Source organism: Aulonocara sp. 'chitande type north' Nkhata Bay, linkage group LG12, assembly GCF_057382095.1.
Source record: "Aulonocara sp. 'chitande type north' Nkhata Bay isolate Kocher_YH1m ecotype deep benthic linkage group LG12, A_spYH_male_GT1.1, whole genome shotgun sequence".
Taxonomy (NCBI): domain Eukaryota; kingdom Metazoa; phylum Chordata; class Actinopteri; order Cichliformes; family Cichlidae; genus Aulonocara; species Aulonocara sp. 'chitande type north' Nkhata Bay.
The window spans coordinates 10,798,260-10,814,094 of record NC_141355.1 but is presented as its reverse complement, the minus strand read 5'-3'; the positions used below and the strand labels follow the sequence as shown (position 1 = coordinate 10,814,094).

The 15,835-nt window shown below is 39.0% G+C and overlaps 1 protein-coding gene across 1 annotated transcript in view; it reads right to left on the bottom strand.

The window, feature by feature from the left end:
• Positions 1-15,835, bottom strand: part of LOC147316962 (NMDA receptor synaptonuclear signaling and neuronal migration factor-like) — a 74,450-nt gene that overhangs the window by 46,720 nt on the left and 11,895 nt on the right. Inside the window, exon 2 of the mRNA XM_086313496.1 lies at positions 6,750-6,811. Within this exon, the coding sequence (XP_086169622.1) occupies positions 6,750-6,811 (62 nt within the window). The remainder of the gene's footprint in view (positions 1-6,749; positions 6,812-15,835) is intronic.

Genomic DNA, 15,835 nt, shown 5'->3' with positions numbered 1-15,835 from the left:
GCGGAAAGATGAAAGATTCAGAAATGGATGAGCCGGTACAGTCCAAGAAGCCCAGTTGTCCTGTAGGATCATGAAGGATGAATAGTTCTTCTCACTGTATAAATGGTTGCAATGCTGCAGGCTTGAAAGCAAGTGTAATCTGATGGGACTTGCTAGTTTTTCATTTTGTGTGTCCTGTGGATAAATAAGTATGGGTATAGTGATAATTTTCCGATGCCTTTAATTTAGTTTTATCTCCTTATAACGATGTTCATTTTTTTAACAAATATTTTTAATAATCATTGTCTTTCTATTTTAGACAATGTTTGTCCTGTCTAAACAAGACTAGCTCCGGTTTCAAAGTCGTCTCCCTGGATAAATGACACCATTCGCCTCTCAAAGCGTTGCCGCTGTAAGGTTGAGCGTTTATGGAGGAAAACACACAGCAAATTCAAAAGTGTTAAATGTTTTGGTGTTAATAGTCTTCTTGCAAAAGTAGAGTTCATTTTACTCTAAGCAGAGTCACATTCTTTTAATGTAACTCTGAGGTGTAAAATGATAGTAGTTAAAATCGAGTGTTAAAAATGAGTGTTTCTCTGTCAAATCTGGAGGTGTTACAATGGAAACATTAACTCTTGACCTCTTAACTCTGAACTCCTACAGGGGCTATGACACCAACAGAGTAAATTCACAGACTCCGCCCCCAGCACGGCTCCAATCAAAGCTGAAGTGAAGCCGTTTCAGAACATTTTGCTCTACATATTTGAGTTGTTTGCCATGCTTGGTAAGTCATTTTTTCAAAGATTGTTTCAATTATTATGAGCTTTTACTTCTGTGGCTCTTTGGAGTTGAGACAAAGCTGTGTGAAAGGCATTAGCCATGTTGCTCGGTGATAGCATAATATTCTGTTTTAGCTAGCTGAAAGGTATTGTTTGCGGGCAAATGCCACAGCCTTGAAAAAAAGCTTGCATGTGAATTTTCAGTCAAATCTTTGGTCAAATACATCTAAAACAATGTCTAGAATGTGAAATGTTGGTATAATGGTGCTACTTGAAGCCTGAAAACGATCGCCCATAAAAAAAAAAAGAGCAAACAGCAGTAGCAGACGTCCTGACTGGGTTCTACGTTAGCATAGATCCCTCCAGAGTTTTGTGCACACGGTTTAGGTAAAAATTAAAAAGGTTGAGGTTTTACATTTAGTTCAGTATTACCTGCTGCCTGTGTCTTTGTCTTTTGGGAAAATACTTTCCACAAGTAATGGCTCAAAGAGGATTCCTTTTTTTTTTTTTTTTTTAACTGTGCTGCAATTGTTTACTGGATTATTTGTGCCATTAATTAGTGTCAACTAATTTTTATTCAATCTCCGCACAGGATATGCTTGTGAAGATGGAATATGGGGGAGAGCAGAAGTGCGTTGAAGTTCCACAAAGGGATGAATGAAGGACATGCATATTGTATTGAAGAAATAAGTGATGAGAATGCTGTTATTTGCATTTACCATGTCAGACCTTTTGATAAACAAAGTTCTAATGAAAGTGAGAACATGTATACTGTTACATCTTTCAGAAAATGTTTTGAAATTGTGGTGCACAGTTCAGAATAAATGTTTTTAAAAAACCATTGCATCTTTTTAGTAAATGTTTATTTCCAAAAGAAATTTCTAGAAGTTCAGAACAGTAAAATTCCCGCTTTTAAGAATGAATTAGAAGATAACTCTTACGTAGTTAAACTAAAATACTCTTTGAGAGTTAATATATAAACTCTTAACACCAAGTGTTAAATTATCAACTCCAGACAGATTTGGTGTTTAACACTAAATCAGAGTTAACGTACCAACTCTCCAAAAAGAGTTAAATTAACACTCTCTGGTGTGGACCCATATAGACACTTTAATAGTGTTGAAATCAAATCCGACAGTGTTAATTTGGACATGCTGGATTTGCTGTGCACGTTTGCATGTCCATCTCCTTCATTTAAAGGACCTTTTAGTCCCTTTTAACACTTCACTTCGAGATGCGAGGGCTGCGTATTTCTCAGACTTAGTGTCTAAGAGCAGAGGTAACCTTCTATCTATGGTACTATTCAACACCATTAGTGATATTGTTACTCCTGCTCCACCTGCTGTCCCAAATTCATCAAATGAAGATTGTGAAAAATTTCTTTCTTTCTTCGTTGAAAATGTCAGTAACGTGAGGAACAATATCTCTCCTTCTGTGTCTCTCTTATCTGCTCCAACTCAAGCTAGGCCTGTAATTTTAGGAAGATTTTTACCTGTGTCCTTACCAGAGCTGTTCAAGTTAGTTAATTCGATGAAAGCGTCCTCCTGCTCTCTGGATATTTTACCTGGATTTTTATTTAAAAATGTCTTTTTGGTCTATTGGTCCCTGTGTGCTCACAATTATCAATACCTCACTGGTTTCTGGTCAGGTCCCTGTTTATTGTAAGAATGCTGTCATTCACCCACTGTTAAAAAAACCTAAGCTTGATGCTTCTCTTCTTAGTAGCTACAGACCGATTTCAAAATTACCGTTCATTGCTAAGATTTTAGAAAAGCTTATAGCTGTTCTAGAATACAGCATTCTGGATAAATTCCAATCTGGCTTTCGTAGAGCTCACTCTACTGAAACTACACTTCTTAGAGTCTCCAACGACATTTTGATGAGATGTGATGCAGGAGAATGCTCCGTTCTGTTGATGTTGGACCTGACCTCCGCCTTTGATACTGTGGACCATCATATTCTGCTAGATAGGCTGAGACACTGGGCGGGTATATCAGGGGCTGCTTTGGCCTGGTTTGAATCCTATTTGCATGAACGATCCTTTTCTGCGGCTACCTTTAAGTACAGTTCCTCTTCTACTTTTCTTGCCTATGGTGTGCCACAAGGTTCAGTTTTGGGGCCTTTATTGTTCTTGCTGTATTTACTTCCTCTTCAACACTTATTGAGCACTTTTAAGGACATTTCGTATCACTGCTATGCAGATGATATTCAGTTATATATCTCCTTTAAGCCCCATGATGTTTCCAAGCTACAGATTTTGCATAAGTGCATAGACTCCATTAGAGGTTGGATGGCTGTAAACTTTCTTCAACTAAATGAGGAGAAGACTGAAGTCCTTGTTTGTGCTCCTAAACATTTTGTACCTAGTGTTATGGAAAACTTGGGTCCACTTGCTACATTTGCCAAACCGTCTATCAGGAACCTTGGTGTTACTATTGACTCAGGTCTGACTTTGGATGCCCATGTAAAATCTCTGGTTCGCTCCTGTTTTTATCACTTGAGAAACACTGCTAAGCTGAGTCCCATTGTATCGCGCTCCAAATTAGAAATTGTCATTCATGCATTTGTTTCATCTCGTCTGGATTATTGTAATTTTTTGCTTAGTTGTTTATGTAAAGCCTCTTTGGAGCATCTGCAAGTTGTTCAGAACGCTGCTGCAAAGCTTCTGACCAAGTCCTCCAAGTACTCCCATGTCACACCCCTGCTGATTCAGCTGCACTGGCTCCCCGATAAATTCAGAATCCACTTTAAGGTTTTGACCTTGACTTTCAGGGCTCTGCATAGACAAACGCCAACATATATAGTGCAGAATTATTAGGCAAATGAGTATTTTGTCCACATCATCCTCTTCATGCATGTTGTCTTACTCCAAGCTGTATAGGCTCGAAAGCCTACTACCAATTAAGCATATTAGGTGATGTGCATCGCTGTAATGAGAAGGGGTGTGGTCTAATGACATCAACACCCTATATCAGGTGTGCATAATTATTAGGCAACGTCCTTCCCTTTGGCAAAATGGGTCAAAAGAAGGACTTGACAGGCTCAGAAAAGTCAAAAATAGTGAGATATCTTGCAGAGGGATGCAGCAGTCTCAAAATTGCAAAGCTTCTGAAGCGTGATCATCGAACAATCAAGCGTTTCATTCAAAATAGTCAACAGGGTCGCAAGAAACGTGTGGAAAAACCAAGGCGCAAAATAACTGCCCATGAACTGAGAAAAGTCAAGCGTGCAGCTGCCAAGATGCCACTTGCCACCAGTTTGGCCATATTTCAGAGCTGCAACATCACTGGAGTGCCCAAAAGCACAAGGTGTGCAATACTCAGAGACATGGCCAAGGTAAGAAAGGCTGAAAGACGACCACCACTGAACAAGACACACAAGCTGAAACGTCAAGACTGGGCCAAGAAATATCTCAAGACTGATTTTTCTAAGGTTTTATGGACTGATGAAATGAGAGTGAGTCTTCATGGGCCAGATGGATGGGCCCGTGGCTGGATTGGTAAAGGGCAGAGAGCTCCAGTCTGACTCAGACGCAAGCAAGGTGGAGGTGGAGTACTGGTTTGGGCTGGTATCATCAAAGATGAGCTTGTGGGGCCTTTTCGGGTTGAGGATGAAGTCAAGCTCAACTCCCAGTCCTACTGCCAGTTTCTGGAAGACACCTTCTTCAAGCAGTGGTACAGGAAGAAGTCTGCATCCTTCAAGAAAAACATGATTTTCATGCAGGACAATGCTCCATCACACGCGTCCAAGTACTCCACAGCATGGCTGGCAAGAAAGGGTATAAAAGAAGAAAAACTAATGACATGGCCACCTTGTTCACCTGATCGGAACCCCATTGAGAACCTGTGGTCCATCATCAAATGTGAGATTTACAAGGAGGGAAAACAGTACACCTCTCTGAACAGTGTCTGGGAGGCTGTGGTTGCTGCTGCACGCAATGTTGATGGTGAACAGATCAAAACACTGACAGAATCCATGGATGGCAGGCTTTTGAGTGTCCTTGCAAAGAAAGGTGGCTATATTGGTCGCTGATTTGTTTTTGTTTTGTTTTTGAATGTCAGAAATGTATATTTGTGAATGTGGAGATGTTATATTGGTTTCACTGGTAAAAATAAATAATTGAAATGGGTATATATTTGTTTTTTGTTAAGTTGCCTAATAATTATGCACAGTAATAGTCACCTGCACACACAGATATCCCCCTAAAATAGCTAAAACTAAAAACAAACTAAAAACTACTTCCAAAAACATTCAGCTTTGATATTAATGTGTTTTTTGGGTTCATTGAGAACATGGTTGTTGTTCAATAATAAAATTATTCCTCAAAAATACAACTTGCCTAATAATTCTGCACTCCCTGTATAAGTGAACTTTTACATCCATACATTACCAGCAGGTCCCTGAGGTAATGTGACTAGGGCTTGCTGGTTATCCTACACATGAGGCTGAAAACAAAAGGCAACAAAGCTTTTGTAACTGTGGCCCCCAGATTGGGGAACTCTCTCCCTTTGAGCCTGAGATCTGTGGACTCCGTGGTCGCTTTTAAAAAACAGCTAAAGACTCATCTTTTTAAACTTGCTTTTGGTTGATTTTTATTTTTAGGTTTTAGCTTCTGTGAAGCACTTTTTGATTTTTATCTTGAAAGGTGCTTTATAAATAAAATTTTACTGTACTTTACTTACTAAGTTATACTGAAGAAAAACTGAGTGGAAAGCAAACAGATTTGTAAGATTCCCTTTTATAAAGTTGAAATCATACACAGAAAAGCGATATTGCAAAGGTAGGGGAAAGGGAAGTGCTAGTTAGTCACAACAGCTTTTCCAGGATATAATTAAACTGAGCATAGTATTAGACTGAGTAGGTTACTAAGTTAGGCTCAACCACAATCCCAGTAGGTAAGCTGGTCTCAGTGCATCTGATAGCTCGCTTGATACCCTTCCAGACCCTTCCCAATTGGCAAGCACACAATCCTGTTTTAGCCTGCCCACAGATGCTGCGTATCTGCAGGCCACTTTGCACCTAACTTCAGCCCCATCTCAATTGTCATGTTTTCTGCTACTTTATGTATTCCACATATTTGCACTAAAAAGAGCATGCTAACAAATATAAATTACTACTGAAAATATAAATCCTCAATTACATTACCAATTCAGTTTTGTTTTTTCATAATCAGTGTCATCTTACAGTGCTTTACATGTTAAAGTAAAAACCCTACAATATGATAATCCTCTATGAACAGCACTTGCCAACAGCAGGGGGGAAGAACTTGCAGATATATCAGTAATCTGCAACATTAAGATATCCTGCTTAGAATTGTTGAGGTATGGACTTTAGAAGACCTTGGATGGTGTCCTGTAGTATCAGGATTCACAACGGAATCGAGCAGCAGGATAGAGCAATCTGGAGTCAGTTCTCTGTCAAGTTCCTTATGCCATACCATACATGTCCTTCAAGAAGCCACTGCCATCAAGGAACACTGATGCCTTGAACTTGTCCACATGGTCTGCAGCCACTTCTGGTAAGCTTTAACCACTGCATTCTGGGAACCACCCACAATACGTGCTGATTTTCTGAACCAGTCACCCTGCTCTCACAGGTTGGCCCCTGTCAAAATTGTTCAGAGCCTTACACTTGCCCAATTTCCAATTCCAATTTTTCAGCACTTACCAGGTGACAGTATAGTTCGCTGCAGCTGATTTTAGGGTGATCAAATACTTATGGTTTTGGGGATAACCTGTGAAACATTGCTGTTGTGGTGTGACTGCACCCTGAAGCTGAGCGTTTATTACATAAACATCAGCATTTTTAAAATATTTTAATAACTGATTATCCGACATGTCACAGGCCAATATTTCACACAGAAATATTTTAAGGTATTTTTGGGAGTAGGAAATACGTGTGAAGCCGGAGAAACTGATATTTCCGACTAAATACTATATTGCTCTAATACTGATATAGTATTGTTGTAGGACTACTAAGTGTGCCACCTACCTGCTCCGTTGCGGTTCTCTGGATTGGTATTGGACAGGTATTCTCCAAATGCTCTGGCTGCTCTGTAGAGACACAAGTGCAAGACTTCACTCTGAGCTATTTTGCACAACTGTTGCTGTCAAACATAGCAAAGTGACTCACAAACATTTCACAGGATTCTCTCCACCTAAACAGGCTGTCTGAGCTTTTTCTCTCTAAGGCCCTCTTCACTGCAAGTAGGTTACATCACCACAGCACTCTGTGAGAGGAGCTGTTAATGTCCTGAATCCATACTCGCTATCTGCCATCACTCAACACAGTTATAGGCTGATCTTGGCTAAAGTCAGGAAGGGAAAAAGAATGAAAGCTTTCTATTTCATATTTTTATAGCTTACTAAAATATTGAAATGGAAATGAACTGACATTTATATGAAGATTTTCCAATTTTAATAACCATTTTAATTGCTTTCATATCCTTTCGGTGGTCAGTGGCTCAATATGTCTTATATATCAATATGATTGATTCATGTAAGTAACTACTTTAGTATTTTTCTCACACATTACGTTCACTTTCTATTTTATTATAATTATGTTACATGAAAATAAGTGAAATATATAAAGATTTAAAGACAAACAAATTCATAAATTTGCTCTAGTTTTCTTTCATGACAAAGCTTATCCATCTCCCCTGCCCTACACAGAGGACGGTGTCGTTGCTTTTGCCATCCAGAAAAACAGGAAATAAATTCAATCATGTGTATGGCATAAAACATCCATATGGCAGGAACATTGAGGAACTGGCACGGTATACAATACATATATAGCTGAGTGTGGGTGGGTCTGCAGAAGAGAAAAAGTCACAGCAGTTCAATCTACTACCTCTGAAATGAGGAACAGTCTTGATTGAGTGCAATTAGCTCACTAACCATATCTATGATTCAAAAGGCCTTCATGCCTTGCTAATTAAAAAAGAAAAGAAAAGAAAAGAAACTCTTATTCTAGCAAATAATGGGGTCAGTCAACCTTTGTACTGTATAAATTAACTTATCCTTTATTAATCCCCACAGGGAAATTCACTCTCTGTATTTAACACATCCTCAGAATTAGCTGTGGGAAACATGCAGGACCCAGGGACCAATGCCACCTCTACGGTCAAGGACACCTTTATACGGCATGTTTTTTTTAATGATGGGAGAGATCACAAATCCTCAAGGAAATCTGTGCAAGCATAGGGACAACATGTAAACTTCACATTGAAAGGGTCTTGGCCAGTGTTTAACCTCAGGTGTCTTTTGCTGTGCAAACCACTGAGCCACCATCTTGTCAGCATACTTTCTGTATGTAGGGTATATTGTACACAAGGATATGCAGTGCATCATGTCACACATTTTGCCATGCTTACAGCCTTATTCAAAAACAGTTACATTCATTTTTCATTTTAAAATCTACACACAAAACCCCATAATGACGATAAAAAAGTGGGCTGAAATGTGTAATATGAATGCTAATGCATAGAAGCATTCAGTCGTTGCTCAGTACTTTATCGAAGTACTTTGACAGCAATTACAGCCTCAAGCCTTTCTGTATGCTACAAACTAGGCACATCCATTTTCAGGCAGTTTTTCCCATTCTTCTTTGCAGAACCTCTCAAGCTTCATCAACTTGGATGGGGAGGGTCAGTGCACAGCCATTTTCAGATTTCTCCATAGATGTTCAGTTGGCTTCCACTCTGGGTCTGGCTGAAGCGACTCAAGGACATTGACAGAGTTTTCCCGAAACCACTACTTTGTTATCTTGGCTGTGTGTTTAGGGTCGTCGTCCTTTTGGTGCTCTGAAGCAGATTATCATCAAGGATGTCTCCGTACATTGCTTGCATTCAGTTCCAGTTCCCACAGCCAAAAAACGTCTCCACAGTACACCAGCACAATGCTTCACTATATGGTATGTATTAACCTGTTTGGCTTGAAATTCCTTTGTTTGAGGATAAGTCACACAATTATTCATAGTTTAAACTGAAAATACACTAGCGTTAACAACTCTATTGCCAAGAGAAGATTGCTAGTTCCACCTGCAGTAATTTATATACGGTGGTATAACTCTTTACTGAGACTTTCCCACCCTTCAGTGTGCAATAATGGAACGTAAAAGGCATGAAGAGCAAAACCCATCACAGAACAGAGCAGGCAACGAAGACAACCCAAAGGACTGATTTAGTCTAACACAGCAGGAAGGAGTGGGTTCATCAAAGTATTTTATGTGATATAATATATTTTTTAAAAAGAATACAGCACCTTTATTTTCAGCTTTGCATATTTTTTCACTATTTGTGCTTTACAAATGTAAAGCAACATCATTTGTCTTTTTAGACATATAACTACTTAAATGATACCAAAAATTTGTGTGGACTGTGAAATTACAGATTATAATGTTATATTTTTGTATTGACATTTTATATCTTTAGAAGACGGGAAAAAAAAGAAAAAGGAAAGAGTCAGGGAGAGGTCTGTATCTTTCCACAATAAAACATCCACAACAACAAATCCTACACTGATTATGTCAGATACAGGGAGGAAGCATTGGGGTAGAGGTGGGTTGCAGAGTGGTTTGCAGATGCTCTGTAATGTGTGATTACACATTAGAGATTTGCCAGCTGGATAGAAGACAATCAACTGAGGCATCAGGTGATGCATGCTTGAACGAAGATGGCTTGATCTGCCAGTATTGGAACTGAGCTAGATTTAATGGCCTACCTGAGCTATTGCTATGGTCAATTTAAAAAGAAGAAGAAGAAAAAGTCTTCACTTCAGCTATATGTTTCAATCATAATATCCTGCAAGCAAGTGAGACTCTTAGTTGGTGCATACACAGTAAGATCAGCAGTTGTTCTATAATGTAAAACACCCACATACAAATACAATATGATAACAATCTTATAAAAGATATAGGCTACCCTCAAACACACCTATAAAGAAGCAACACAGCCTATAATCACTCTCCTCCCACTCACTCCGACCTGGCATTCCTGCCATCTGCAAACACAGATACACACACCAGGTCTCCCATGCTCAGAGTCTCCATGTGGAACAGCAGGCAGAGAAATAAATAGGGTACGCAACACACACACACACATGCAACATGCTTTGTACACAGGGATAAAATCTCAGGGGGCTGCAGTGAAATGGAATTGTTGTGTTGCTTTAGCCTACATGCCTAAGTAATTAAATATGAGGCAGCACGTGCAGTGCTCCTCGTGAAAACCCCCTCCTACCCTGGCTGATATAGAGAAGGAGGAGAAGGCAAAGGACGGCACGAGGAAGAAAATGCAATCATCTGTGATCTATCTGCTTGACTGTGTGCACTCCCCCCAATAAAAATGCCATATGCTGTGCTGAGAGAAGGAGGATGTGAAAACACAGCAGCACTTTCTGTCAGCAGTGCACAGAAGTTCATTCAAGCTGAGATTGGTATAAACTATTAGAATTCACTGTCATGATTATACTGATCATGAAAATTGTACTGCAGTGTTTCCCACAGGAATCACAAGCACATTCACGTATTACAAAGTCAAGGTCAAAGGTCAAAGAGAGAAGGAACAGTTTGTTGAAGTCTGGAAATATCATGAAATATCATTTACAGTCATAGAATATAAATAACTTTTACTTTTAATGGCCTATGTTGGAATATAAACCACTTCACCAAAAAGTTGTGAATCACTGACACATAGTTAGGTGAGAAATTTTGTTAGCTAACTATGTTAGCTATTTAGCAAATTTAAATATAATTTAAAATGATAATAATGGACTGCCATAAGGGGTCATATGATTGTTGGGGTTTTCTCTATATTATTTTACGTTCTCGTAAAATAGAGGCAACTGTTGTTGAAATCTGTCACTCTATAAATAAAACTGAACTCATCTGAACTGAATAATATAGAAGTTAACACCCGCCTTCTAGCCAAATGGCTGGTAGGCTTTTAGCTAGGCTTTAGCTTCAGCCAAGTGGAAGCTAAATTGGCTAGTCATTCATATGTAAATTAGGTTGTTACCTGGGAATTCTGGAGGGGAGTGGGGGTGTGTGAATGAGGGGGTGGGGGAGCTGCTAAAAGCTGTGAACTTCCTTTTGTGTTCGTCTTGATGCATTCTCAATCATCCAGGGAAATAAATCTCCAAAAGTCACCAACTTGGAGTGTTTCAGTTTGCCATCTTAGGGAGAAATCAACACACATGGGTGTATTTCCTTTGTTGCTGAGATTTATTGATAAAAACAGTACAAAAAACCAACCATTTGTACACATATTTACAAATAATAATAAAAAGTGAGTGAGTACATTTCAACATTTTCAGCAATCACTCACAATCCTGGCACTGCCATGGTATCTGTAGTCTGCATTTACCACATGTGTATCTTTAGCAGTGAACACATCACACAGTGGCATGATTGTTCTTGCATTTGTGTTTGACCTGACACATGGCTTTTTTTCCAGGGCTAGGTGTGGAGGGTTGTGTCCAAAGCAACTGTTCTTTTCTTGCCTTCTTCCCAGCTACATGAGAGTGAGCCAACTCTCTTGCAAGCTCCACCAGGAAGTCCACCCGTCTTTCCTTCGTCCCGGTGCATGCTTGATACAGCACATGTGCATTCAGTGCTGCCATGTCAATCATGTTATAAAACACGGCAACTGGCCAGCGCCGTGTTCCTCTGCGGACAGTGTACTCCCGAACCATCTGGTCCATCACATCCACGCCACACTTTGTTTTGTTGTAAAGGGTGACAGTGTTTGGCTTCCTTTTGGTAGTGTTATCAGTCTGAACCACGCTGTGCATGCTGCTAAGAATATAGACGGTCTTCTTCCGTTTGGCTACAGATACACATGTGGTAAATGCAGACTACAGATACCATGGCAGTGCCAGGATTGTGAGTGATTGCTGAAAATGTTGAAATGTACTCACTCACTTTTTATTATTATTTGTAAATATGTGTACAAATGGTTGGTTTTTTGTACTGTTTTTATCAATAAATCTCAGCAACAAAGGACATACACCCATGTGTGTTGATTTCTCCCTAAGATGGCAAACTGAAACACTCCAAGTTGGTGACTTTTGGAGATTTATTTCCCTGGATGATTGAGAATGCATCAAGACGAACACAAAAGGAAGTTCACAGCTTTTAGCAGCTCCCCCCCCCCCCCGACAAACAAAGAGGCAGTTGGCAGTTAGAAATTAGCAATCATTCACACACCCCTACTCCCCTCCAGAATTCTCAGGTAACAACCTAATTTACATATGAATGACTAGCCAATTTAGCTTCCACTTGGCTGAAGCTAAAGCCTAGCTAAAAGCCATTTGGCTGGAAGGCGGGTTTTAAAGGTAGAAAAGCCAACTGGCTGCTCTCGGGGGCTCTAAAAACCAGCAAGTAGACTCCATAGAGGTTCCAGGAGTAAGAAGTAAAAACCCCATTTATATTTGCTATATGGATTTTGCTATGAGCGATAATATTGGAACTATCCAAACTGAAAAAAACAATGGCATGCACTCTTGCAGAAACCACAAGTCTTTAGGTGTCTGTATCAACAACAACAAAAAAGGTTTTACTCATTGAAAAGAACTACTGCACCAAATGAAACAGCGAGGGATTTGATTGGTCACTCCTACCATGTTAAGGTTTACGCAAACATTCCCGCAAACATCAGATGACTTGGGGAATGCAAGTTTGTGGTGAAGTCTGGGATTTGCAATGCATTCTGGGATAAGTTGTTCCTTCACCATTAAAAAATAGAAGTCTGAACACAAATTTGTAAGTTTGCCAGTTTTTGATTTTCCTTTTTTTTTTTTTTTAACCGACTCAAGGCTTACAACACACATGAAAAGATTTTTGAAACATCACTGGACAATGAAAACTAGTGGTTTACAGACAATATCTTATACTATGGCTGCTAATATCCATATTAACAGTTACACATTTATTATTAAACTATAATAATCTTTTAATTAACATTTTTATGGAGAGTTTAACTGGTGTCAAAATTAATGTTTTTAGCTGAATTTAAGCCATATCTTTAGAATCTGTCTTTCTGTAGTCGGGTGTTAATAAGGAAGATTCAGACAAAGAAACACACTAATGTATTACATTAGCACACACCCCTCAGGCCAAAGTGATTACCAGAGAAGCTTTATCTTGGCAATAGATATTTTTTATAACTCCAGAGGTCTCTGAAACAACAGTTATAATAATGTGTCAGAGATTTCTAGCTTGTGAATTATACATCATAGTATTAATCCTCTCACTGTGGCTTGAAAAGAGCCAACAAGCTGTAAATGTGTTTATAAAACCAAAATATAAAGTTGGGATGAGGGTGGGAAGTGTAATGAAGAACAGAGGCATAATATGTAAAAAAAGACTATTAAAAAAGGAGTGGGGGTAGGGGACAGCCGGGAGACAGATGATCTGGAAAGGAGTTGATATTAGAATTTGGTCATATTCTAGGCCTCCTTCTTTGTGAAGGAATTGGAGGACTATGCATATGAAAAAAAGCAAAGCTTACAGATGCCTGGGGAAGTGTTTACATCAAATAGCAGGATGGTGAAATTCACAAACAAGACCATTAATAGTCAAGATAATAGAATAAAGCAAAGATATCTCCCAGCCTTCTTAGTACTGTTATCATTGCTTGTCCTTTTTTCTGCTCTATTCTTTGTGCCCTTTTTTAGTTTTATATCGCTTTTCCTACATCTCCTCTTCTCTTTCGTATTCTTCAGCTACGCGGTCCATTAAATAAATAAAAATGATGATGGTTGGCACACTTTGTTTTCACGTTGCTGTCCTGCTGGGACCTTGTTGAAAAGTCGTAACAGGGAAAAGAATTAGATTTCTGGCAGAATGCCTTAACTCCACAACAGCAAAGTTTTCATCCTCACAGAGGTAAAAATTATTAAATGAGTGTCTGATGCTGTTTTAGGCAGCAGGAGGCTTCACTGGGTTACCTGATGGTGCTCCAACATGTTCAGCAGATGAGAAGGTTATCACAGCCCCACTGATCAAAACTCTTCTTTGGCCTCTTTAACAGTTTTAGTTCAGAAAAGGTAATAATTCAGTTACTCTACCTCAGTGCATCTCATCACAACAGAACAGCAATAGTACACTGCTGTAATACAAGTGAAAAATAATTATGTCTTAGGAAATTTACAGTTCATTTAGTGATGTACTTGAAATGGATGAAAACAAAAGTTGCAAATGTCTTGATGCATGCTCAAGCATCATGGTCAGAAACTTTCCCAATGGAAACGTTGCATCCAGATGAACTGAATCAACTGTTTGGGAAAAGTTGGAACTACTACATATCAATTTCTCAGCTAATATATAGGGATTGCATGTACTCTAGAAAGGATGCTACTCCCATGGTGTGATGGAACAAGCAGTGAAGGAAAGTCAGGCACAAGTTAAAGTCCAAAAAAAGGTTTTTATTTAACCCCCCCAAAAAACTTGGTTAAATTATAAAGAAAAATCTAAATCTTGGGCCCATAAAAGAGGTCGAAGTACCAGAACTCTACTCACAAGCTGACAACAAAAAATACTACTAACTCAAACAAACTGAACTACCTAAATGAGACAAACGGGAAACTTAAATAGTGGCTGATCAGCCCACAAAAGCACAAAAAGGGGTAAAACACACAAACACCTAACTGAAACTACCATAACGAATTCCTGCGGTATGACCCATTTTGCAGGTCTCCATATAGGCTTGCTCCGCCCCTTTCTACATCTTACCTCATCAACCAAGGGACTGGGAACAGCTGCCACTGAGGTAACTCCGAAAACAAGGAAAGATTAAATCATACATACATAACAGTGTAAACTAAAATGTCACATATACGGCATATGGCACATACTCTATAAAATGGGAGTGAATCTTACATGCATGCAAACCCTACTATAGCTCTAACTGGAGATGGGTAGGTAAAAAAAATAGACTGGTTCAGTTTTGATGTAAGAATTTTGACACAGGAAGCAATTAGCAGCAACATTGTAAAATGTCAGTGACATTCAGGAACTATGCAACACTTGCAGTGTGAAATGGGTAGTTTTCCCAAAGTGGTCAATTGAAATACCTACCAATAAGAACAAAAGATACAGTTGATTGACATATGACAGGGTGGTAAATAGATTGAAGGGTTGCCTAGGAAACTAGGCCCTAGAATGTCCTCACATCACCTACAAAGTAATATGAATGAGCGAATTTCTTCATGTATGAATGGGAGTTTAGTTTACTGACTTTATTTTTGTGAGGAAATTCATCTTTTTAAGTTTTATTGTTATTTATTCCATATTGTCCTCTATTAAACAGCAGTTCTTGCTCATAAGGGGTCATATGTTTGTTGAGTTTTTGTTTGTATGTATTGTAGGGTCTACCTTACAATATAAAGCACCTTGAGGCACTGTTGTTGTGATTTGGTACTGTATAATTAAAATTGATTTATGAATTTATTACGGAAATGAATTAAATGATTATTCAAATTGATAGCAGAGAAAAGAACAAAACAAAGTAGTGGTGCAGAGTGTGGGCACTACTCTAAATTTATACAATGCCAATTTGACCTGTGTTCACTGTTACTTCTCTGTGTCCGTGTTTGCCTCATGTCTGTGCAAAGCACACACTATGAAGGCTGGCTGGTAATGGCAGATGACTTCATTAGGAGACATTTGCTCTGCTGCACTCCAAAGGCCAGGAGTCAGGCAATTACCCTATCTCCCAGGAGATTTACAATAGGGCATGGAAAAAAAAAAAACAAATTGTAAAGTGTAAAATCTAAAGAGACACAAGGCGGGATGCTACGGTTAACCAGAGCAGTCTCAGGTTCACACGGGGTGAAATTTTTTTCCGTTGCTCCAAGGACTTACTGGGCAGTTATTGGTTTTTCATTAAAGGGGCACCAGGTAAGAGGTTTATTGCCCTTAAGCACTAAATGACCATAATATATTTCTCTGGAGATTGGCCAGGTTATGAGTTTTGTGGCTTTCAAAACTCACTTTCCATCCCATTCTCCCCAGCCTCGTCACCAACTTGATTTTCAAGATGCTCCCAAAACCCCCAAACACAATTCACAAACATTCTA